Raw genomic sequence first — 25,184 nt, 5'->3', positions numbered from 1 at the left:
TGGGCTATTTGTAGATACTTGACGTTTTTTGTACGTCAGTCGTCGGTACTGTCAATTGTAAAAAACAAGTTTGTGATGGGGACTGGCTGCTGTTGTCTTCTGGGTTGCTCTTGGCAACCTTTGCGTACTCATAGCAGTTTTCATAGGGCTATTAATCCAAGTTTCCCAATTGCTTCGTTTCCGGCTGATTTATGTGGAGCACGTGATGAGCACAAAAAAATATTGGCGGTCTAGAAGACACTTAGTGTCGTCTGCGCAATGATCGCGGCGGCTTTCTTGACCGCCAAGGACGACCACGCACGTTGTGAGACGTCATTCGTTAGACCTCAATTAAGCTCTAAAATCTCAATCTCAATCCTATATATTTTTTTATATTATGTATAATGTTATGTTATGTTGTTATGTTATGTTATCAGACTGGTACTTAGGCTGTTAAGCCTTTGTCTGATCTTTTGATCAGTTGCTATCCTAGCCTAACTTTGGGCAAGGTAACCTACACGATCTTTTGACATGTTGAATTTAATGTCCAATGTAAAGCGCCATGAGACTGCCATTTGGCGGTGAACAGCGCTATAAAAGAATGTTTTATCATTATTATTATTATTATTATTATTATATGACTGGCTTTGCTTCCTAATCCTATTTCCAAAGGTTATTCTTGTGCTTCGGACACTCGATTACATTAATGAAGGAAAATAAATTAGATTGCTTAGCTGTTACACTAGTCACAATCATAATTTCCATTATGATATTTCTGGTGGCACCTCATTCCATTAATCTGGAAAATACGGAATCAATTTATGGGTTTCCCAAATAATTTCAAGTGTGTTAGTGTTACTGTTACTGTTAGTGTTAGATCTACTACAGCGAACTTTACCTTGGTTCTTGAAAACAAACAGTACACAATCCTTCCCTGGGGTATGCTGCTTCATGAAATGAGTCAGATTAAATGAGCAGCAAAGAATAATGAGGAATTCAAAGTAGTTCTTACTGATTGTTTCTGTCTGATCATCACACACATTGAAACAGAATTTCACGTGCAGACCATTACCCGGAAGTAAACAATGTCCCTCAAAGGTCAAAAAGTTGTTTCCGGAAGTGAAATATCACTGGGAATTCGTACGCGTTACCTTAGTGCGATGTACATATATAGAGCTCTAAATATAAATGAACAAAAAACATTATGTGCTAATAATTTCCAAGCATGTGTCATAATTCCAAAGACATAATTCCAATTCAATGTTTAACAATCCAAAGTGTCATTTTGTGATGCCATAGACGTTCCCACAAATAAACGCCTTATCAGCACTGTTGCCAGCCAACACCTTTCATTGCACAATTAACCATATTATTCTTTTTGATTAAAATGTATTCATGTATGTTATTCTAAGCCTAAACTTGCACCTGACTTCCTACAATAATCGACACACTGTATTCAATATGCGAACTATTTCCTGTAAGCGAAGGACAAATTCCTTGTGGCGACGTCATTAGGCCAAGATGGTTGACTTCTGTTACTGGCTGTGAAAGTGTCCCAATGTCGAATTGAAGTTTTTTCGGGCTGTTGTGAAAAGTTTTGTGCATTTATTTTATTTTGAGTAATTCATGAGAAGTTTGTGATTGATCAGCAAACTAAAAGTTCCTGCAATGGCGCGTCTTATAAGTGTATGTAAGAAGGATACGTGTTTTTCTCGACGTCAAATGCCGCTGGAAGAGAGCGATATAAAGGTAAGTTCCCCTCATTAGAAAACGCGACAGAGTCCACAGAAAGATTCTATTTACTATTATAGTTTGATTATAGGAGTCAGATGTCTTTGTGTGGTGTCATTAAATCGGCATTGATAAGGTTGGACAGACTGTCACCTAGGATTTCTCAACTGCAGTATGTCGTCAACAGCCATGTGCAGTGTGCAAAATCGAAGAAAAATAAGACTCCCGCCCACCTGTTTGTATGCTACTGGCATCTAGACTTGCAGACAGCTGACTAGCACCGTGTGTCTGCTTCCAGCTAGCACACCAGCGAATTCCTTTTAAAAGTTATGTTGGGCTTTATGCTTCGGTTTCTGCACAGTACTTCTTTGGGTATCTCCAGTCAAGTTATTTCTGGTTCTGACAAAACAGAAAGTACTTGATTCATAGAATCAACTCAATGCATTGGCACTGTCTGAACTTGGATTTGATATACTTTTAAGGCACAGACATGATAAATTCTTATTTCAGATAGATATCAATTTGAATAATTCATTAATTGTAGGTTTGATGGATGTGGAGAAACAAGTGAACACAAAAACTCTTTGTCTTCAGTGTTGTTATTTTCAAAATCAACAGTGTGTTTGGTGCATTGGGTTGGTATTCATTTAAATGGTTATAAGAGAACAAACCCTGGTCTCATTTGTCATTAACGGGGTAAATTTAAGTCTTCGGCACGCATGCAGACATTCACTGATTCAGTGGCACACAGGACTTTTCTTCCAGAGAAAACAAACACAGAGAAAAAGTAATTAACATGTTTTGGCAATGATCAACCCATAAAATTGTAAAATCCAGACAGTGATTTTGTTTAGTAGGCACGCTGTTAGTGTTCAGGCATGGGAATTGTCCGCGGATTTCCGTGAAAAGGAAATGACGTTTCAGCGAAAATAAAAAATTGTCCGCGGCAAAAAAAAAGGTAAATTAAATTATATGTACTATTGTCTCTCTATCCATTATTTGCTTACATGAGAACTATCAAAATATTGGTCTAAAAAGCTAAAATTTGTTTTCCTTCCGGGGGGCTTCTTCACCTCTGGTCTCCCCAACGGGGCTCTGCCCCTGTACCCTGCCGGGGCCTAAGCGACCCCTTGACCTCGGCCTATTTTCAGAGTTTTGTCTTTTTTTGAATTCCCATGCCTGAGTGTTACAAAACTTTCAGTTTCACTGGCAACGGGACAAAAGCAATTCTCGTTGATTGTTTATTTACTTATTTAGAAGTTACCATCTGACAGAGCTTTATCATAAAATAATTGAATCAGGAAGAAGGGCATAATGACCTAGTGGATAAGATGCCGGCCTACTAAGCGGGTTCGAATCCCAGCCACACACTTATGTGCAGACCTGCTGGTGCTAGTGCCTTATCCCCCTTCATCAAGTTCATGTGTAGGCACAGACACAAGACCAAGTGTGCACGAAAAAGATATGGTAATCCATGTCAGAGTTCGGTCGGTTATAATATTAAGTTATACTTATAGAAACACATACATACCAGGCATGCATCCCCCGAAAGCGGCGTATGGCTGCCTAATTGGTGGGGTAAAAACAATCATACATGTAAATACCATGGACATTTCAGCTCGTGTACAAAGAAGATGAATCAGGAGAACATACGGGCATCCCATTCGCTCACTTCATCAGGACAAAATGTAGTCTCTTCTGACCAAATTGCAGCAAGTATTTTGCAACACTTTTGATTTTGTGTCCATTCTGTTAATCTGAGTGATCCAGGTTTTCTGCTAGTGCAAAATATATAATGATTAATATATATATTATATTAATTTGACCAGATTTTTGTCCAGATGGTGTCATGCTTCAGTTAAAATTTAAATGAACTCTTAGTCTAACTCTAATCCAATCATGGGTGTGTTATTTCCCTAGGCTGTTTCAGAAAAGTTTGATTAACTCTCAGTCCTAATCTTATCCGATCTTTATTTTCAGATGGTGGTGCAGTTTGAAAAGTGTGGCGGCTGTGAGGGTCAGATGAAGCAGAAGGAGCTGGACAAGTTTGTGACCAAGTGTCAGGTACTGACCCATGACGAGCTAGCCGTGGCGCTCCTGGCCACCAGCAAGGACATCTTCTCTCACCTGGCGCAGTCTGTTACCTGTGTGGGATGCAGGAGAAGGTATGGCACTGCTGATCTGTTGTTGTTACAGTACAAATCAGTTTCGAAGAGTGTCTTGTGACTGACAGTGGTGTTCCCCGTGTTTTGTTATTGCTGTTGTTTAGATGATACATGTGCTGTCAGTGGAGGGGGGGGGGGGGGGGGGGATCACATGTTTCCTCTCATCAGTGTAGGAAAGCTACCATCGGGTCACAATGAACAGTGGTGTGCGTGTAGTGTAACCTCTTTATTCTAGTTATACTTACTAAATAGGAATAAAGACTAAAGTGCAGGAGATATCTTTTGTTTGAATTTATGCAACATTGTAATTTGTATGCAATTCAATGTTGATTGTGATTTCAGCGTGGAGCAGTTATTCTCGGAACTGGTCAGCGCTGGCTTTCCTACCCTTGAACCGCTAGTTGTGACACCTCACTCTGAGCTTTCCATTAAAGCAGACATTGTGGATCCACGATCACTATACTGTCTCTTTTACATTCATGGGTATGTACAAGTTTAATGGATTGCTTCTCAGAATGATGTGTTACGTGCTTTTTTTGTCGTGAGTGCTAAGCTCTTAAGATCAGTTTTGAATATGAGGTGTGGTATCAAAAATGGTGAATTTGAAGAAATTGGTTTATGTTGGAAAGCAGTGTGAACACGGATTTGTTTCTCTATTTTTTTTCCTACTATATTTTGTTTGTTTCTCATACACCACCTTGTACAAATGTTCCTTCTTATATCTTGAAATGAAGTTGTACAAGCTGGTGATGCGATGACGCGAAGTTTACTGAGTGTAAAGTGAATGTGCAAACACTGTCGCTGGTGTCAGAGGAGGAGGCTTTGCATTGTTGGACAAGGCTGTCACAACAACAGTGACTATTTACACTTCAAAGCAAAAACATGATGTTTGAACTGTACAACTTTTGCAGCTTCTGTTTTTGCCATTGATTTAGAAATGATGATGTCCATGGTAAAGGTTGAATAACCTGATCACAGAAACAAACAAAAATGTTAAGCCCTTTATGGTGTTCGCTTAAGTTTTATGACCCTTGCAATTCTTTCTTTATTTGGTGTTTAACATCGACCCTTGCAATACCCAGACCTGTTTACACTACACATTGAGCGTAGTAAACTACGAATTTGAATAATATATTACGCAAGTCTGTCGTTTTCTACGCAAACGGTATTGTTTCGGCTACGCATATCACAATCCGTAATTTTCTTCATCTCGCTTGACCGATCCATTTTCCAATCCATGTTTTCGGCCAGCAGTCGTTTGCTGCGTGAAGCGCGTAAAGCGCCCGCTGGCGTTGCGTTGTAGCTCCAAGCGAATGCCGGGCACAACTGAACGCGTTACTGCCAAACCACGCGGCGCGGGCGTTTGGACACAATGGCTGAACGCAGAGCACACGAAAGTGAAGATGAGAACTGTGAAGAAAATGACTCCGAAAGGCCACCGACCAAAAAGAAAAAGACGAGCAATGCGCCGAACCAAGTCTTTCTGCCAAAATATCATCAGGACTACCCATGCCTTGTCTCTTCGCGGAAAGGAAAACATCATGCTCATTGCACTGTCTGCAATTCCCATTTTTTCGTCAGTCACGATGGAAAGTTTGATTGTACCCGTCATGTGAATAGTAAATCCCATAAGGAAATGGACGAAGTGACTCAAGCAAAAGGCAAACCGAAACAAAAGAAAATGGATGGCTTTGCGAAAAAGGGTGCCGACAAGGAGGCAGAGGACAAGGCAAAAAAAGACTTTTGAAAGGTCTGTCACCAAAGCGGAGGCCATTATCTGTCACATCATTGCTGATGCGAATCTGCCGATCTCCACAGCAATCATTGTTCTTGTTGTTGTGATAGGTCGACGAGAAATTCTACACATTCAATTACAAAACTACACATTTGCCTCATTTTGCTCCCAGAAAATACACATGTATGCAAAGTTTTAGGGGTATACCTGACACAGAGAGCACATGTATTAGTGGTGCAAAATGATTGAACACAAACATTCCCAAAAGATGGAACAGATATATGTGAATCTTCCATCTTTGATTGTTTATGGATACAGCTGTTGTTCCTCTATTCAGTGATGCAGACGTGTGTGACAGTTTGATGAATCGCTCGAGTGTTCAAACAAAAGTCATAAAAAAATCCTTTGTCTGATTTAATTCTTCCTTAATTTAAATCAAGAAACTTGCGTGAAGATGTGGAGCTATTTTAGCTTTTAGGAGAAGAGAGGTGTCAACTGATAGCCTGGCACACGTACTAAACATCTACAGTCTGTTTTCTGAGCAGAGTAGGGAATATTTTGCTGTATTCATTTTGCAGATTGACAGAGGTGTCTGGTACAGAATATTAACTGAGCAAAAATGTCCTTTCCTGCTTCGGTAGCAGCTTCTTCTTCTTCTTCTTCTTCTTCTTCTGCGTTCGTGGGCTGAAACTCCCGCGTACACTCGTGATTTTGAACGAGTGGAATTTTACGTGTATGACCGTTTTTACCCCGCCATTTAGGCAGCCATACGCCGCTTTCGGAGGAAGCATGCTGGGTGTTTTCGTGTTTCTATAACCCACCGAACTCGTGACATGGATTACAGGATCTTTTCCGTGCGCACTTGGTCTTATGCTTGCGTGTACACACGAAGGGGGATAAGCCACTAAGCAGGTCTGCACAAAAGTTGACCTGGGAGATCGGAAAAATCTCCACACTTAACCCACCAGGCGGCCGCGGCCGGGGTTCGAACCCTCGACCTTCCGATTAAGAGGCCGACGTCTTACCACAGCGCCCGTCTGCTTAGGTAGCAGCAAAGCTGTAGAGTTTTGGTATGTGTCCAAGTGGAAGGATGCTCTTGACCTGTGTGTAAGTCTCAACAGATCTAGGCTGGTGTACAACACGGTCTACAAGGGTGTTGCTGAAGAGCGGCATCCAGTCAACGGCTTGAGAAAGGGGGCATGGTAGCTCGGTTGATGGAGCACTGGACTTTTAATCTTCGGGTCATGTGTTTCGATCCAGACCAGGCTGGATACAGGGTCGACTTTATGTGCAGACTCATGTCCCAGCCCGGTGTCACCGCTGTGTCACGTAACATATCTCGGTCATTCCGTCAGAAGTGGGGGTGGCTGATGACACCTCACCGCACACATGTTGGTAGCGCGGTCCTTTTTGCTGCTACTTTTCCACCAGGGGAAGGGACTTGGATTGGGATAATAAAGCAATGAAAATGAAATGAAAACGGTAGACTATAAGTATAGCCTGTATCTGTGTGCAGGCCCAAGCACAGCACAGTGCTAGAGACCATCACCAAGGGGAAGAGCAAGAAGCGGTGTAACCTGCATTCCCTGGACACTCACAAGGTCAAGACACCCAGGTAAAGGACTTGGCAGGCTTGACCCTGTCTTTTGCACCTTGCAAAATGATACTGTTGTGTTAGGTTCAATCTGAGTGCAAGCTTTTATGTGTGCTGATTTGGAGAAAATACCAAAGTTTCATAGCAAACATGTCTGTCCATACTAATGTGTCTGAATAATATATGTTCTGTTCCTCTGTGATCAACTATGGAATTGCATTCTTGTTTTGTTTGATGAGCTGGAATTTTGATACCTTTTACGTGTCAGAGGTGCCACATCAGTACATGCCATAGGCATGATTGACAAGTTGACAATTGTGAATGATTGAGTGTTTTTCAGTTATGCACAGGCGTCAGTGAGCCATGATTGTAATCTGTGTGCTTGTCACTCCCAACTTTCAAGTTCAATGAGCGTGAAAGTTTTTTTTTACTATACTAACTGTTGAGTAAGTGTCGCTTTATTCACTTTTGAGATGTTGATTTGAAAAATAGGATCTTGTAAGCCACAGTCAGATTCCACAGGCAAATTCAGAAGCAGCCCTGAAAGTCCAAAACAAATGGTGCACTAGCATTTGGCTAGTGATTCTAAAAAATGTACTAGCCAGAGAGCAAACTTTACTAGCCACTTTACTCGCATTTGGTGAGTAGATGAACATTTCTACTCGGCAGTTACATGTTTCTACTCGCCATGGCGATTAAAATACTTGCAACTCTCAGGCCTGAGAAGCATTCAGGTGTAATAAGATCAGAGAGTATTGTTTACGTGACCAGCTTGGACTGATAAGAGAATAAGGATAAGATTTCATATCGTCCTGTGAGGTTATCCTCATGAAAATTCGGGCTGCTTTCTCACTGGGGAAAGCGAGCTGCCATACAGTACGGCGGTTCCCTTTTTGAGTCACTTGAGAAAAAGTGACTCTATGTAATCGGTCAGTGTTAGTCTGTCCGGCCGTCCAGCCGGCCGGCCGGCCGTCCGTAGACACCACCTTAACGTTGGACTTTTCTCGGAAACTATCAAAGCGATCGGGCTCATATTTTGTTTAGTCGTGACCTCCAATGACCTCTACACTTTAACGATGGTTTCGTTGACCTTTTTCAAGGTCACAGGTCAGCGTCAAAGGAAAAATTAGACATTTTATATCTTTGACAAAGTTCATCGGATGTGATTGAAACTTTGTAGGATTATTCTTTACATCAAAGTATTTACATCTGTAGCCTTTTACGAACGTTATCAGAAAAACAAGGGAGATAACTAGCCTTTTCTGTTCGGCAACACACAACTTAACGTTGGGCTTTTCTCGGAAACTATAAAAGTGACCGGGCTCAAATTTTATGTGAACGTGACTCCCAGTGACCTCTACACTTTGACGTCTGCTTTGGTGACCTTTGACCTTTTTCAAGGTCACAGGTATGCTTCAGGTATGCATTGTGTTGTGAATAGCAATTTCTTCCTGTCCATCTGATGCCTCATATAATATTCAGAACTGCGAAAGTGACTCGATCGAGCGTTTGCTCTTCTTGTTTTTTTGTTTGTATGACCGACACTAAATTCTCTGTCCTTCCTGTAGTTGCTGGTCAGAGGTATGGGAGCTGATCAGCCAGGATTGCCAGGCGGCCGTACTGACCATCAGCTGTGGCAAGTTTGAGGAGACCCTGTCTTCATACCTCACCAAGCACAGGTACCACTTTGAACACTAGTCTGCTTCGTGTGTTCTTTGCTGACCAGTCTCACACTAGTGTTTTCTTCATGATCAAAGGAAAGTAGATGGAAAGATCTGTTTTCATTCTTTCATAATAACATCCTCAAGAAGGCAGTTTGCTGAAATATTGAAAAATAAAAATCTAACCTGGTTACTGATGTGTTCACTTTTGTTTCATGGAAAACTCTGTTGTGAGATTGAACTGAAGTTTAGTGTGGGTCTGTAGCTCAATTCCTAGCACACTGGCTGTGTAACCGGTACGTTGCTATGGGTTTGGGTTCGAGGCCCAGGTAGGGCGGCTGAGTTTACTGTATTTCCCAGAGTCAACATTCAGTGCAGACTTTGAACAGACAGAATCATACTGCCCTTGTGTGCGAATGCATGCAGAATTACTGATGTACACATTACAGATCTTGAGTTTCCAGCAGAAAAACCAGTGAAGCACACAATACTCTCACAAGCAGGTGAGCCTGAGAGTAAAAACCTTAGGAAAAGCTTAGGAAGGCAGAAGAGGTTTATTTCTGAGATGGAAAAGAGTGTTACAGTCTGAAGGATGTTACCCAGCTATTGCTAAGTGTCTGTCAAAGATATGTAAGTACCCTAAATCAACAACGCCAGTTCGATCAACTTAAATCATTCCTTCTGCTACGTTTTGTTTATTTCTATCAACTTTCCGGTTTCACTGGAGTTGACATTTAGGGGACGAGTAACTGAAATTCTATGAATCAGCGTGAGTGCATGTACTGTGTCCATGAATGTGAACTTTGACCTCGATAATGATATGGTGTTTACTTCAAGAGAAATATTGCATTTTACGAGCATCGTTCCCTTCTGTCCTGGCAGGTTTTGCACAGAGTGTCGCGCCAAAGTCATGCTTGCCTACAACATCCTGATTGGTGAACACGACAGCCAGTCAGAGAAGGGCTACTGCGTGCGCTTGTTTGAGAAACTGCGTACGTGTAACAAGGATGGTAACCGCCACATTCACGTGACGGAGGACGACACCTACATTGAGATGCTGATCAACATGGCCGAGCCGGAGCTTACTGGCATGTGAGTGTCGATTACTGTCATCATGCAAGATTTTGCTGCGTAATTGTATTGTTTTGTTTTCTACGCGGGAGCTCATCGATTTGGTTAATAGTTATAGTCCTTCCATGGAGGTCATGAGACTGTGTATAACAGTGTAATATTTTCTTCTTTTGGAGGGATAAAAATCTTCCGTGGTTCTAGGAGTAAAATAAAGAATAAAAGTTGTGTAAATGTAGTGCTGAATACTTGAGACAGAGTTGGTTGGCCTTCCTTTAGCTCTAGCCTTCAACCTTTTAAAATGAGTTGAATGTGATCAGTACAAGTACCTGAGAGACTTTCACACGGAGACTACAAAAGAGCAGTGAGAGGAAGCATCCTTTGTGAGGAAAGATATTTACTGAACACAACAGTCATAAAACAAGATCAGTGTTGAAGAATTTTGAAGCTTAGCCATCGGTTCTTATTTCTTGTACGCTTGAGGGAATTCCCCCAAGGACGATAAGATACAGTGGAACCCCCCTGTTAAGACCCCCCAATTTAAGATTCCCTCCCTTTTAAGACCCTGTTTTCTCAGACATTTAGTTCATAACCTCTGTAAATTTACCCCCATTTTAAGACTCCCTCCTTTCAAAGACCAAATTTTCTCAGATTTTTTTTAGGTCTTAAAAGGGGGGTTCCACTGTATACAAAAAAGACAACAAATTCTGTCTGATGTCCAGTTCCATGTCTGCGACAAAGGTCACCGTTTCTCTAACATCAGCAATTGCTGCACTGGCAACACTGTTGTTTTCGTTTTGTTGACTCACCTGAGTTATTGGTGAATATTAGGATTCATATGTCAGGTTGTACGGTTTAACCATTTATTTTATTTTGAACAGGAATCGTCGTGACCGTCATGCCAAGACCCTGGACATTGCCCAGGAGGAAGTGTTGACATGCCTGGGTATCCACATTTACGATCGTCTGCACAAGATCGGCCAGAAGCTCCGTCAGGAGGAGCAGACGTGGCGACTCCTCTTCTGTCTGGGGGTTGAGACTCTCAGGAAAAACTTTGAGGTAAAATGTCGGGATAAAAACTCAATTACTAATGAAATACATATCTGGGTGTTGGGACTGTATGGAAAGACTTTGATGTAAATAAAAGATCTTTGAACAGATGTTGTATGAGAGTAACGACAAGTTTTCGAGAGGCTGTAGTGTTTTCCATTGAGATTTTGTTAGTGTTAATGCAAGATCTATGAACGGATATGAATTCAATTACTAATGAAATACATATCTGAGTGTTGGGACTGTATGGAAAGACTTTGGGGTAAATGTAAGATCTTTGAACAGATTTGTATGAGAGTTAGGAAAAAATATTTTCGAGGTTGTAGTGGTTTGCAATGAGATTTTTGGTTTGTTGGTACAGTTTTATCATCCAAAGAGTTTCAGAAAAGGGAACGGATGTAGTGTGGGTTTTGGGTTCATGCTTGCGCAGAAAGGCGAATGTTAAACTGTTTCATGTCCTTGTTCTGGTTCAGATTTGAGCGTGTTCAGTTTGCACAAAGCTACTTGGTACACTGGTGAAGTTTTTTTTACGCACGAGTGTCTCAAGCCACCAGTCTGAGTGTCAGCAAATGATGTTCACTAGTGACTAGATTTTAAAGGTCATAATGTCACTGCGTGATTCAATGCAGAGCAATTCTTTTTTTGTTTTGTTATGTTCAGACCTTAACAGCAGACAACATGAGGTTTGAAAAGAGAAAGTGAACGTATAAAAAAACAAAATCTTTGTCGTGTTTTTCCTTTCGTCACTCTCAGTCGCAAAGGAGACACAACGATTTGTGTAGGTTCTGTAGATTTATTAACAGCTGGAACAACGGTGACAATATCTCTCAGCACAGTGTAAGAAAGAACAAGTGCAAGACTGGTAAAGAACAACAATACGTGTGCGCAGCCCTACTTATATAGTTAATGGACATACGAGAATATTCGGGAAACATCGACACTAATCTGGTTAGATCTACACAGTTCCATCTGTTCGATGAGCGTCTACGCTTACGTCATGAGTGACTGCGCACTTAATCAAAGTAAGTTCTATAATGTTCTATATCCTTCCATTCGATTCCAGTGGTATCTAGCGATCTCCACAACACCTCCCCACCTAAACTGATGCTACTCCTCAAGCATCAACAGCAAAGTCTCTCTGGGGGTTTGCGTGTTCTCTTTGACCGTCTTGGATTGTCTGGTCCATACTCTGGAACGGATGGAGTACCTTTGGGTTTGGTCTGTCTCCGAGTTTGTGGCACAGTTTCCAAGATCTCCATGGGGTGATCTGTTACAAGTTCAGAAACAGTGTCCACTTCCTCACCAGGTTCATTGTCTTCCTCAGTGGTGTAGCGTGGCTGTAGCTGTTCCCAGTGTCGTCTCCATACTGGACCATGAGGAATGACCATGACGTTGAAGTAGCGAGTACCCAGAGACTTCTTGATGACTGCTGGTACCCATCGGGGTTGTTTGTCTCGGCGAGGTCCATGGTACAGAGCATACACAGGATCTCCGGCCTTGTACTGTCTGGTTACCTTGACGACAGCTTTCAAGTCTGGAGTCATCTGAGACTTGGATGCCTCCTTGTGGATTTGGCTGTAGTTCCTTTCTGCAGCCGTGAGAGTCTTGGACACGTTGGCGATTGGGCGCTCGCTTCCATCTGGATAGCGATGAAATAGGACTGCTCCAATTCCAACGTTGGACGCGTCACAAGCTAGTCCCAAAGTCTTGTTTGGATCGAAGTGTACCAGAACTTGATCCGAGGAAAGCACATTTTTCAACTGTTCAAATGCTGCCTGTTCCTCATCTCCCCACTTCCAGGGGTTCGCCTTCTTCGTCAGGCAGTAGAGCGGCTCTGCCATGCTGGCCAGGTTAGGGATGAACTTCCCGTAAAACTGAACTGAGCCCAAGAAAGACTTCAAGCTTGAGACGTCCGTAGGGGCTGGCATTTTTAAAACTGCCTCGACCTTCGATCCTTTGGAGATCCCTTCGGCCGATAAGGTATGTCCAAGGTATTCCACACTGGCTTGTGCGAACTCGCACTTTTCACGACGACATCTGAGTCCTTTGTCGTTCAGACGAGTGAGCAAACGTTCCAGATTGCTCAGGTGGTCGTTGGCGTCCTTCCCGCTGACGAGTATATCATCTTGGAAGACGGCAACACCAGGTAGATCACAGGTCAGGTTTTCCATGATCTCTTGAAAGTAACCAGGTGCTGACTTTATCCCGAAAGGAAGTCGTTGCTGCAGGAGTACCCCACGGTGAGTGCTGAGGGCTAGCCTGCGTTGACTCTCTGGTGCCAGCTTGATCTGGTTGTAGGCATCAGCAAGATCGATCTTGGTGTATCCGAATCCACCTCCTAGCTTCTGCATCAGTTCCTCTGGGAGTGGCAATGGATGACGGTGATCTTCAAGCTGATCATTGATGCCCACTGAGTAGTCACCACAGATCCGTAGCTTGGGCTTCAGGGTGCCCGAGGTTTGTGCCTTACGAATTGGTACCACTGGCGTTCCGTATTCGTTGAACTGGACTGGCTTCCAGACTCCTTTGGCGATGCCTTCTTCGTAGCCTTTGGCGAGGTCATCACGAAGAGCGAAAGGTACCGGACGTGCCTTGTGAAAAACCGGCTTCGCATCAGACTTGAACTTCACGTCCAGTTCGAAGTCCTTGAGACATCCCAATTCTTGTTTGAAGAGATTTGGGAATTTATCAGACAGTCTGTGACAATCTCGTTGCAGGGCAGCATAAGGCGCGTTGAAGGTCGCTGGATGCGTAGGTTTTGCACCCTCACTCTTAGCGTGACTCTCTATGCTCCTCAGTCCTAGAGCATTGTCCACAGAAATTCCCAGAGTCTGGATTGCTTTGCGTCCTAGCAGATTCAGATGAGGGATCTTGGTGACGATGTACGGAATTGAGCTTTGCTTACCAGTCACTGGATCCTTGGTTTGGCCCATGAAAGTTCCCAGCACGGGCAGGTCGTGCTTGCTGGCAGATTCGTAACGATGTGTGACGTCATCCAGCTTCGGTTTTCCTAGTTGTCTCCAGACCGGAAGAGAAACAAAATTTCCCGTAGTTGCGGTGTCCAGTTCCATGGTGAACTGTCGGTCCTGGATTGTTATGGGTACATCCAACCTAGGAGTATCTTGGGGAACTTCACCGAGGATCGCGTTGACAAGCTCTGCTTTCGTGACTCTCTTCACGGAAGCCTGGGAATGTCGTTCCCGATTCTGATGTTGCTTTTTTCTACAGACAGCTTCCAAATGTCCTGTGACGTCACAGTATCGGCATTTGGCTTCTTTGTGGGGGCAGTCTGTTGCTTTGTGGGCCTTTCCACATCGGTAGCACTTCCTGTCTGTGGAATTAGACTGCTTGTGGTTCTTTCGTGGACCCGTAGTCTTGTTCTGGTGGACCTTGTTGACTGGCATGGTCTTGGAACCGTAGACAGTTTCCTTGGCAACCTTCGCTGCGTCTTCAGTCTCAATCGCGACTTGGACAGCACGTGCGAAATCCAGCTCTGTGTCCTTGATCTTGAATAGAGCCTTTAAGACAGCCTCATTGTTGACAGAACATATGAATCTCTGTCTCAGAGCTTCGTCTTGTGGGTTTTTGATCGAAGGAAAGTCACAGGTAGCGGCGTCTTGGCGTATGCGCGCTGCTAACTCCTGGAGAGTTTCGCCTGGCTTCCGTTTCATGTCACTCCAGAACTTGAAACGTTCACGCACTAAGAAGAGTTTCGGGTCGAACTGTTCTTTCATGAATTTGACAATTTCGTCCATTGTCAAACTGTTGATGTCCTTGGGCGGATTTTGCTGAGTAGCCAGATTTGCCAGTTGTTTGTAGACCGTAGCAGTCTGATTCGTCAAGAAAACTTGAGCCTTGCGCTGCTCCGGCACGGAGTTGGCGACCACAAACGTGCAAAATCTTGACCAGTAGTCAGGCCACAGTTCCGATGTTGCATCAAACGCAACAAAAGATGGGATTGCAGCTGCCTGTGTAGTAATGGGAAAACGTAGATTCGAAGCACTCGGATCGTCGTAGCTTTCCTCCCTGGCAGAAGCTGCGGCACCACTGAACACTTTCATCATCATCTCCATCTGGTGCATTTGTTGCTCCATATCTTCCTTGTGCTGGCGTTGCTGTTGCTCCAACTGCTCCCTTAGAAGCGTTATCAGCTGCTCTGTTTCCGTCATTTTGCAGTAATAAGTCACTCCGAATAGACAAGGGAAGTAACTGTCGGCGACGCCAGTTGTCGTGTTTTTCCTTTCGTCACTCTCAGTCGCAAAGGAGACACAACGATTTGTGTAGGTTCTGTAGATTTATTAACAGCTGGAACAACGGTGACAATATCTCTCAGCACAGTGTAAGAAAGAACAAGTGCAAGACTGGTAAAGAACAACAATACGTGTGCGCAGCCCTACTTATATAGTTAATGGACATACGAGAATATTCGGGAAACATCGACACTAATCTGGTTAGATCTACACAGTTCCATCTGTTCGATGAGCGTCTACGCTTACGTCATGAGTGACTGCGCACTTAATCAAAGTAAGTTCTATAATGTTCTATATCCTTCCATTCGATTCCAGTGGTATCTAGCGATCTCCACAACAATCTTAATGCAGTGAAAGTTTTTAAAGAATTTAAAAGATTTAAGACGAAGGTTTCAATGCAGTTTTTAAACCACTTACTTAATTTTAACCTTCTTGTTTGCAGTGTGCGGTGGAGCGCAAGCAGGGTGTGAGCAACCTGGAGCGTATGTGTGAGGAGATTGAGGAGGAGGAGCGTATCAAGGAGCAGCGCAAGGAGCTCAAGCGCCAGAAGAAGAAGCGCAAGAAGCTGGCCAAGAGCGAGCGAGAGAACCTGGCCCAGCAGACCGAGCTACAAGAGACCAGCCATTGTGAAGTGAGTGACTTGCATATGTGTGTGGGGGCTGGGTTTGTCAGCAGTGTTCATCAATTAGTTGATATAAACTGGTTAGCCGAGAACATGAATATTATTATCCATCAGCAGGCAAGCTCCCTTTTCTGACATCAAAAAATGTTTGTATTGTAGGTTGCCAATATCTAGACTTCTTCATCTTCTTTGTACTTGCTATTTCTGTTTTAGTGCAAGTCGGACAAACTACAACGAATGTAGTGAAAGGGATTGTGATAGATTGACAGGTAGAGAAAAGGAGAATGTATGCTTGAAGTCAGAGTGAATATGAACATTAGTGATATAACTCTGTCCTTGCAGTGTTCGTCCATCTCCATCGCCACCAAGCCCCTGGAGACGTCTCACCTGGCGCAGTGTGACAACCACAGCAGCCACTGTCCCTCCTCCCCCATCAACAACAACAACCACCTCCACAGCCCAGGCTGTAACCACCCCTACCCTCAGCATCACCTTCACCACCACCACCACCTCCACCACCACCATCACCACAACCCCGACGACACAGACCATTCTTGTAGCAACGAGATGTGTGACGATTCCCCTTCCACGCAGTTCCGCAACGGCGATTGTCATTTCCGCAACAGCGACTGCGGCTACAGTAGCGAGGTGGAGGGTTGTGACAACTGTAGCACGCCCAGTTCCAACGAGGGGTCCGAGATTTGTTCCGACGGTGTCTGCATGCATGAAGGTGAGACTACTACATGTGTTTACAAGTGAGAATTAGGCTACCAGGGCTGTGGTGCTCAAAGCGAAACTGGGTCCCACCTAGTTAGGTTGAAACCAGCCGCAGAGCTGAATTGGTTGAAATTGAGATGTATTGTGATTTCAACCAATCAGTTGGGTGGGACCCAGTTTTGCTTTGTGCACCTGAGCCCAGGTTTGTCACCGTGTTTTGCTGTTACTGTTTAGATTGATAAGCAGGGTTCCATACAGGTCATGGAAAACCTGGAAAGTCATGGAATTTGATTTTTAATTTTCCAGGCCTGGAAAGTCATGGAATTTCAATTCAAGTCATGGAAAGTCATGGAATTTAACAAAAATAAGAAAGAAAGAAAAATTAACCTTTAGCACGCCAGCGGCGATTTTCGTTGCCCAGCCATCCCCCCCCCCCCCCCCCCCCCCCCCCCCCCCCCCCTTTGCAAGCCAGCAGCGATTTGTGTCGCCAGCACAAGGCTTGTTCGTATGACCAACTTTTCTTTCGTATTTGCATACGAGAATAACGGTATTTTTAACAGCACTTGAGCCAAAGCGAGGCTCACTTCCTTCCGTTATCTCGTCGTGTCGTCTGCACTGCATTTGAGTCGGTTTCGTCGAAGTTTTCTGCTTTTGTTTTTGCATCGATAAAGTACTTCAGCGCTTCGACAAGCAAGATGGAGGATGATGAGTTTGAAACTTTCTTTCGAGTTGTTTCTTGACAACAAAAAGTATGCGGAATTGGAACGAATTACCGAGGAAGATCTTCGCAATGAACTGTGTATCGCGGTGAAAAAAATGACAGTTCGTCAAGTCACAGTGAAACGGAATTTACGAAAGTGCAGATGGATACAAACAATGGCTGGTCCAGTTTAGTGAAATGACAGGACCAGTAAACATTACCGATAATCTGACTGCGTAGCAAATGCTTGACTTGCTTGTCGAAGAGCGTAGAAACTGACTCAAATTCAGTGCAAAGCAAGCCAGTGTCAAAACTGGCAGTGACAAGACGTAAAAAGTTTGCGTGTTCGGAAATGGCGACCTGTGGATCTAGTCATGGAAAATGTTATTGAGGCTCATGGAAAGTCATGGAAAAGTCATGGAATTTTGTTTCTAAAAACCAGTGGGGACCCTGGATAAGGGACACTGTTTCAGTAGGCTTAAATAGGGACGTTGCTTGTCCAGTTCCAACAAGGCTTCTGAGAGATGTGTTCTGACGGTGTTATGTCTTGACATAAGCATTAGCTTGAGCATTTATCTTTTGGGGTGCTTATCGTTTGCCATTCTTATTATTGGGAACAGCAGTTTACTGGGCTAAATTAGGACTGTTGCACTCCTTGGACTGTAGCACTCCGAGGGGTTCAAGATTTGTTCCCCCAGTGTCTGCAAGCATGAAGGTAAGAGGGATGCTGGTGTGTTTAGGCCACACAAAAAAAATAGGTGTGGTTAAGGTAACATAGCCAAAAAAAATAGGGTAGGAAGGTAGGCAATCACTTTTTTATTTTTTTAACTTTTTTTTTCTAATGTGTACAAATTAAACCTACTCGACAGGGAAATAAGTGTGCGACTCGAGCGCTGTCGCTTTCATTGCGTTTTCTGCACTCGGTTTTTTTTTGTTTGTTGTTTTTTGGTGTTTTTTTGACAAATGTAATAAAAAGTTATAGGGTCGGCCCCTAAAAATAGGGTAGGTCGGGTTACCGTAACCACACCTATTTTTTTTTTTAGGCCTTATACACATGAGAGTTCAGAAACAAGTTGTTCAATTATCTTTAGCATTTAATAGAAGGCATCTGAAAAAAAAACTCTGTCAGGTTTTTATGGGTTGTGAGAGACTCGTAGTTTTTCTTGGAAACACATCACTCGCCAGTGATTGGCGTATAATGTCATGTGGGGAAGTTGGCCTCTGTTTGCAAGAGAAATGATCTTTTTCACAAGCCATACACACCCGAAAGAGTTATATCCGAACATCGTCTAAGTTCCTTACCCTGGGAAGATATTATGTTTACCTTGCTCCAAATAAATGACTGGGTGGAAAAATCAGACACCAGCTGATATTTGTTTTCTTTGGCTTGCTTGTTTGGGTACCAAACGTTCCTATTCCACAGTTCTAGTACAAACTGGAAAGATCATGACATTCTCAAAATGTTCTGTTCGAAAATGTGTTTATTTTTCACTGATGAACAACTCGGCATGTGTTTACTGTAAAATATGAATACTGTCGCGTTATTGTGAGGTTTCAGTCATACAAAATGTGCCTTTTTTTTCTCGGAACAGGTGAAGAGTGTCCGATGGCAGGGGAGCTAAGCTGTTCTGAATGTCGGTCTGTGGGAGGCTCACCAGAGAGAAAGTTTCCGCCATTGCATACAGTGAGTTTTCGGAGACGCTTTCTTGCATCCTCAAGGCATATTTTGAGTATCATCCATGTCTACTTTCTTTGGGGTAAACATCTTCCATCTTTTTTGGCTTCTGACATGGAGGCTCAATTCATTGCAGTGAAGGATTCAGTATTATGTCTGTGCGTTTCACAAGTTATTGTCATTGTTTCATTCTCTTATAGTCTGCAATCGCATGACTTCTTACAATATTCATAGTCAATGCCTCACGAGATTCTGATTGTAAGCACATTTAAAAAAAAAAAGTACTTTATTAACCTTCATCTGCATTTCTGGCAGAATTACCTAGATCTTTTATTTGCCACAATGGTGACACAGGGGTGGTACATGGATACTAATTTTAAGTCTGCACATAAAGGTAACCTGTGCCCGACCCGGATTCGAACCTGTGACTTGAGGTTCACAAATCCAGTGCACTACCAACTGAGCTAGATCTAGTGATTGTATTGCTTGAGAGAGGTAGCATTCATAAAGACCTGTTCGCTGTTGGATTATGTTTATGTTGAATGAAACCTGTGTGTTAAAATGCACTGACTGGCTGTTGCAGACAAACTTGAGCATACCCTGTGCCAGTGATAAACAACATACGTGTCGTCAAGCAAGGAACATGAGCTCCCTGGAAGACTTATTAGCAGTGAGTGTCTCCCTTGTGATCAGTCTGTCATTCTTTGTTTCACTGCTTTGTTCAGAGCTGCCAACTGCTACGCTTTCTGCGTAGCATACTACGTTTTAAAACAAATTGCTACGCTGTTACGCCAAGCTTAAAATTGCTATGCTCAAACAAATAATCACAAGCATGCATCAGTTCGCTCTTTTTGTGAGCCCTGCAACTCATTTCTGACTCCATATAGTGGTCGGTCAGAATATGGGTCATAAAACATTTTCCACATTGAAAAGTGACACTGCATACACTCTCTATTGGCAATTATGTTCCTGCTTTCAACACAAAAAAACTTAAAAAATGTATATATTCAAGCATGAAATAGCCTAAAGGCGGATGTGCAAAATTTGTTTGGATAATGCTACACTTACACACCATTTGCTTTGCTGAATTTTTGTTTTAAATCTAAATTGCTATGCTTCACAAGGGTTGGCAGGTCTGTTTGTTTCTTCTGAGGATGAAAGTCGCTTTTTCATTTCAATGCTCGCTATTCGCTCAGGTGCCAGGAGACTGGTTCCGCACAACTCTCACTGACTCTTGTTGCACATGTCGTATGGATTTGGAGCGCTTACATCCCTTTGTTTCTCAGATTTGTCTGAACAGGTTAATTCAGGTATAGTTTTACAGTATTGTTTGTCATGGGAGTAGGTATCAAAATATATGGCTGCTTTAAAACAGGTGCTGTGCATTCTGAGCAACACATTATTTATCTTGAGATTAAATCTGATTTAGTCTCAAGATTTTGCAGTCGGTATTTTTTTGGCATGCTACATTTCTTTGGTCAGTTAGTTATATTTGAACAGAATTTTTGTCAACAGTTTCAATATGTCATAGGTTGTTTCTGGAGCTTATGGTATTCAATGTCTGTGTTTGTGTATGTTGAAATATAGTTTCCTCCCTTTAGTAGGAGAACCAGAATAGCAGCGACGTCCCCAGTTAAAATAAATTTTTGTTTTTCCACTGTGGGGTCAAAAATCAGCAACAGTACTTACTTAAGTTCTTGTGATCTGCAAAAAGTTTAAAATGTTATTGTCAACGATTATTTTGGACTTTTTTGTTTCGTTAGGTTGTCTGGAGTACTTATGTCTTTTAGAGGAGTCAGGTGGAGGCAGTGGCATTACTTCTTTTTTTTGTATGGCTGGATCTTTTTATTTTTATTTTTTTATTTATCTTCTTCATTCTTTTCTTTCTTTGCTCCTATAAGAAGTCGACTGCGTAAGTCTACTTCACGAAGCTCACTGCATGTAGCTATGGCACTGAATTTTTGGAATAAAGACTTTTGACAAAATCAACTTCGGGCTCAGGAAGGCCTCAAGAGAAATCGCATTAATTCAATTGTCCGTGTCATTCGTTGCAGAATTCATTAACGTGTGAGCATGGCGAGGAGGAGGACGGGGAGTGTGGCATCTCAGAGGAAGAAATTCGCATGTTTCAAGCCAATCGCAGCAGCGTGCAACAGAAGCGTCTGGAACTGCGAGAGACGCTGAAACGGCGCTTCCAGATCATGCGATTCCAGCGCGAGACATCACCCATGTCGTCGCCTTCCTCCTCCCCCTCTCCCTCCCCCCACCTCTCCCTCCGTTTCCAGCATCAGTAGAGGGGAGGGAGGGGATGCGTGTCTTCGGACTGGGAGGGATGAGGGTGAGGGGGGGGTTAGTGAGGATTGTGGTGAATGTGGAGACTGTGGAATCTGGAGCTTTCTTCTTTTTGTGTCGGAACTTTATGTTTATTGCCTTTGTCCCGTTATATGGATAGCTGTGCCCCCTCCCACCTGCTCTACTACCTCCTGCGCTCCCTTTCTATTTTCCATCTCTCTTCCATCCCCGATTCATTCCCATTCGGGGATCTAAGCCTTGAAGCTCTGTTTTGAATGAACAAAATATGCTGTTTTAATCTCTATTTTGCCATCCCATCCGACAATCTCATTGTTTTTGTTTCTTTGTTCTTCTTAACGTTCTTTTTACCCTGCACAGTGTAGACGTTCTTTCTGTCTTTTTTTTTAATATTCTCAATGGATGTGGATGAAGTACACTTTGTGACAGAATGTTCCTTGTGGCACTGGGTTCCCAGGTAGCCTGGTTTATGTTTTATTTCACTTCTGCAATAGCACAGGTTATGAAGAGTAACCGGGAAATACAAGACTGTTGTAAACCACCAGAACTTCTTTTTTCTTTAAGAACAGTATTTGGTTGATCATAATCTCAGTCATGCAACAGTGCTGGAGTGTTATGTTTCAGGATAGAAATGGTGAGATGTGTCAGTTCTGATCTGCTATTGTGAACACTTGAAGCTCATAGACATAGAGTGTACGCAGTTGATCAGATGAAGTTATACTCTGTAAGTGGGATTTTTTACTAGACATAGAGTGTACGCAGTTGATCAGATGAAGTTATACTCTGTAAGTGGGATTTTTTACTTTATTTTTTCTTTATTTTTTAAAAACAATTTTTTATTTTGTTTTGGCCATGAGGAATAGTGTTGTAGTATGCATCCTCCTGCTCTAGCATTAAAAGCCTGATTAGCATGTTAGACGTCCAGTAAAAATGTAGGACTAGCTTCTGACATAAAGAGTAAGGGAGGGGGGGGGGATTTTGCCAAGATTTCGTTCAGACTTATCTCTATGCTGTCTTCCTAATGGCAGAAAGTCAAGGTGTATGCTTTTAGCTTCAGTGAATGAAGAGATTGTAACTGTCTCTGTCCAATGATTACATGATTACCTCCCTTCTTCTGAGAGTTTGGCACCCCCTCCACCTTCTTGATCCACTGTTCTTCATAGTCTGACAGAAACGAAGCAGAGCTGCACTGTATGCCCTGGATTTTTGTGGAACATGAATTGTTGCCGGCACAGACTGAAGAAAGTGAACATGTATTAAAGAAATTACCTGTGGATATATTTTTGTCTGTTGCTGGCTCTGTTACTTTTATCAAAGAATTGCTGATGGGTTCTGTTGAAAGGGCTTGCTTCTGAATGTGAACAAAATACTGCAGTGAAATTCATGTCTTCTTTGTTCTTGTTGAAATGTAAGAGTACTTAACCCACTTCTGTTAATGTGCGTCACAGAGTTTTGTTTGTTTATTCTGTGATGGCGCTCCATGCCCGCTGAACTAAGCCTGTGTATTTTCAGGTTTGACTGAATTAGTATTTAGGTTGCAGTCTGTATTTTAGCATTCATTTTTCCTGTGATACAGTAAAATTTACTGATAGCTGAAAGCTTTTTTCCCTCGATTGAAATGTGTGCAGTTCTTGCACAGGGCTTTTAGCATACAGAACATCTTACTTTATACCACCACCAAATCAGAGTATATTTCCAAGTACAGAACGGTTGTTTTAGTCAAGAGTTTTATTACTGTAAGCCCTCAAAAAAGTTATCATGAGCACTTTTTGGTCATCTTGTAAGAAGGTAAATTTCCACCATTCTGTGCCCAAAGCCTCCCTCTCTCCCCTCTCCAGTGACCTCCCTACCCCCCCCCCCCCCTCCTCTTTATTGATTATCCTTGTAAGTGATTGACCAGTCCTTTTATTTTTCATTTTGTTTCAATACAAAACAGTAGGCGAAAGCTTAGTGTATGAAAGGTGTTTTTAATATACATGTAATGCTGGATTGTCTCCGTTTTTGCTTGGTGTCAATGAAGGAATATTCAGTTTCTTATCTGTCCTTTATCTTTCTTTTTTGTGCTGTTTAAAGATGGATGTTTTCCCCCCTAAAATAATGTAGAGCTCAGAGCAGGAGAAACAGGGGCATGTAAAGGAACATTCCAGTCCTTTATGGCTAACTGTCCAACTGTCTTCACATGACAGTCCAAGTTGTGTCATTTTTGTAAGTTTGACATCATTGAAATAATCTTGGCAATTCACAACAGTCTGCTATTGAAATAGGAATAATTTTTATGAAAATTAAAATTTTAAAAACCAATCTGATCGTTGAAAAAAATACAGATTGCAAACCTAAAAGAGAAAACTAGCGGAAAGAAGAACACAACTAAAGACAGAAAAGTGACTTGTTCCAAAAACGTCTGCGATTCTATTCCACGTTCTCAGTCAATATTTAATGGCTTCAGAAACCAGCAGCCAAATTTTGAGTGAACATTTTATGGCAGTGTCTAGTGGGGTATTGCTTCTAAACCCTGGATCAGTTTGCCACCTTCGAGGAACTAGTTGGTGTAGACGGAAAGCTTCAAAGACATGGATTGGTTTGTGATTTTGAAGGGATTTAGCCATTCAAGGAAAGACTACGTTGCAAGCCCCTGGAGCAAATTTTTGATTAGTGCTTTTGTGAACAAGAAACAATTGACAAGTGGCTCTATCCCATCTCCCCCCTTTCCCCGTCGCGATATAACCTTCGTGGTTGAAAACGACGTTAAACACCAAATAAAGAAAGAAAGAATTCAAGGAAAGGATTTTAACCCAGAATTCTCAGATGTGTAGTATCCAATGTCCTTCTTCTGTTTCACCTTGTCTACACCTGCACAAGGCCATACTGAGAATGTGAAAATGATATTGTGTATTGATTTGTGATTTTGAAGGGATTTAGCCATTCGAGGAAAGGATTTTAACCCAGAATTCTCAGATGTGTAGTATCCAATGTCCTTCTTCTGTTTCACCTTGTCTACACCTGCACAAGGCCATACTGAGAATGTGAAAATGATATTGTGTATTGATTTGTGATTTTGAAGGGATTTAGCCATTCGAGGAAAGGATTTTAACCCAGAATTCTCAGATGTGTAGTATCCAATGTCCTGTTTCACCTTGTCTACACCTGCACAAGGCCATACTGAGAATGTGACAATGATATCGTGTATTATGTATTATGTATGTGATCTACATGTGTCACTGAAGACATCTCTGATTCCGAGCGAAAGCATCATTTGAATGGAGAAATGATGTAAGTTTTCCTGATGCGCTGGTAGCCCTGTTGTAAGACCCCCAACAATCTTAGAAAAGCAGGTCCCCCCCGCGGGTTAGGGGGAAGAATTTACCCGATGCTCCCCAGCATGTCGTAAGAGGCGACTAACAGATTCTGTTTCTCCTTTTACCCTTGTTAAGTGTTTCTTGTATAGAATATAGTCAATGTTTGTAAAGATTTTAGTCAAGCAGTATGTAAGAAATGTTAAGTCCTTTGTACTGGAAACTTGCATTCTCCCAGTAAGGTCATATATTGTACTACGTTGCAAGCCCCTGGAACAATTTTTTTATTAGTGCTTTTGTGAACAAGAAACAATTAACAAGTGGCTCTATCCCATCCCCCTCCCCCCCCCCCCCCCCCCCCCCTTTCCCCGTCGCGATATATCCTTGAACGGTTGAAAACGACGTTAAACACCAAATAAAGAAAGAAAGATGTCTGTCGTTTGCAGAAAGCACAGTTTGTGTCAATGTTTATATTTTTTGGTTCCTATTTTGTGTTGTCTTTATGAAAATTCTTGTGGAAATGTGTATGCAGATTTTGTTGTGTGGAGTGGAGGAGGAGAAGAAAGAGATGTCCAGTGTATGTGAAGAGAAATTACTTGTAAAAAAGGACTCCAGTGATTTCCTTATTTGAAGG

At 42.5% G+C, this 25,184-nt stretch overlaps 2 protein-coding genes across 5 annotated transcripts in view; one reads left to right on the top strand and one right to left on the bottom strand.

Moving 5' to 3' along the window:
• Positions 1-1,110, bottom strand: part of LOC138954905 (ATP-dependent RNA helicase DDX55-like) — a 28,079-nt gene extending 26,969 nt beyond the window's left edge. For 2 of the 4 annotated variants that reach the window (XM_070326654.1, XM_070326657.1), the window contains exon 1: positions 992-1,110. The gene's annotated coding sequence lies outside the window, so the exon portion shown is untranslated. Of the gene's footprint in view, positions 1-877 lie in introns of all 4 variants that reach the window. The other 2 variants (XM_070326655.1, XM_070326656.1) reach the window with 1 other exon arrangement.
• A 364-nt stretch (positions 1,111-1,474) lies between these two features.
• On the top strand, positions 1,475-24,033 carry LOC138954904 (gametogenetin-binding protein 2-like). Its single transcript, XM_070326653.1, has 12 exons — positions 1,475-1,728; positions 3,691-3,875; positions 4,218-4,358; positions 7,127-7,225; positions 8,773-8,883; positions 9,748-9,957; positions 10,815-10,992; positions 15,676-15,864; positions 16,198-16,585; positions 18,865-18,956; positions 19,531-19,617; positions 21,002-24,033. Exons 1-12 carry the CDS (start codon positions 1,648-1,650, stop codon positions 21,239-21,241), a joined length of 2,001 nt encoding a protein of 666 aa, XP_070182754.1. The 5' UTR covers positions 1,475-1,647; the 3' UTR covers positions 21,242-24,033.
• The last annotated feature ends 1,151 nt before the right edge of the window (positions 24,034-25,184 follow it).

The sequence above is a fragment of the Littorina saxatilis genome, unplaced genomic scaffold (assembly GCF_037325665.1).
Source record: "Littorina saxatilis isolate snail1 unplaced genomic scaffold, US_GU_Lsax_2.0 scaffold_493, whole genome shotgun sequence".
Classification (NCBI taxonomy): domain Eukaryota; kingdom Metazoa; phylum Mollusca; class Gastropoda; order Littorinimorpha; family Littorinidae; genus Littorina; species Littorina saxatilis.
This window is presented reverse-complemented; position numbering and strand designations above follow the sequence as displayed.

Excerpts from the sequence above, each read along its gene's own strand:
- LOC138954904 (XM_070326653.1), top strand. The coding sequence starts at position 1,648 with ATGGCGCGTCTTATAAGTGTATGTAAGAAGGATACGTGTTTTTCTCGA. Across the intron at positions 3,876-4,217 it reads TGTGTGGGATGCAGGAGAAG|CGTGGAGCAGTTATTCTCGG; the intron begins GTATGGCACTGC and ends TTGTGATTTCAG. Across the intron at positions 10,993-15,675 it reads CTCTCAGGAAAAACTTTGAG|TGTGCGGTGGAGCGCAAGCA; the intron begins GTAAAATGTCGG and ends TCTTGTTTGCAG.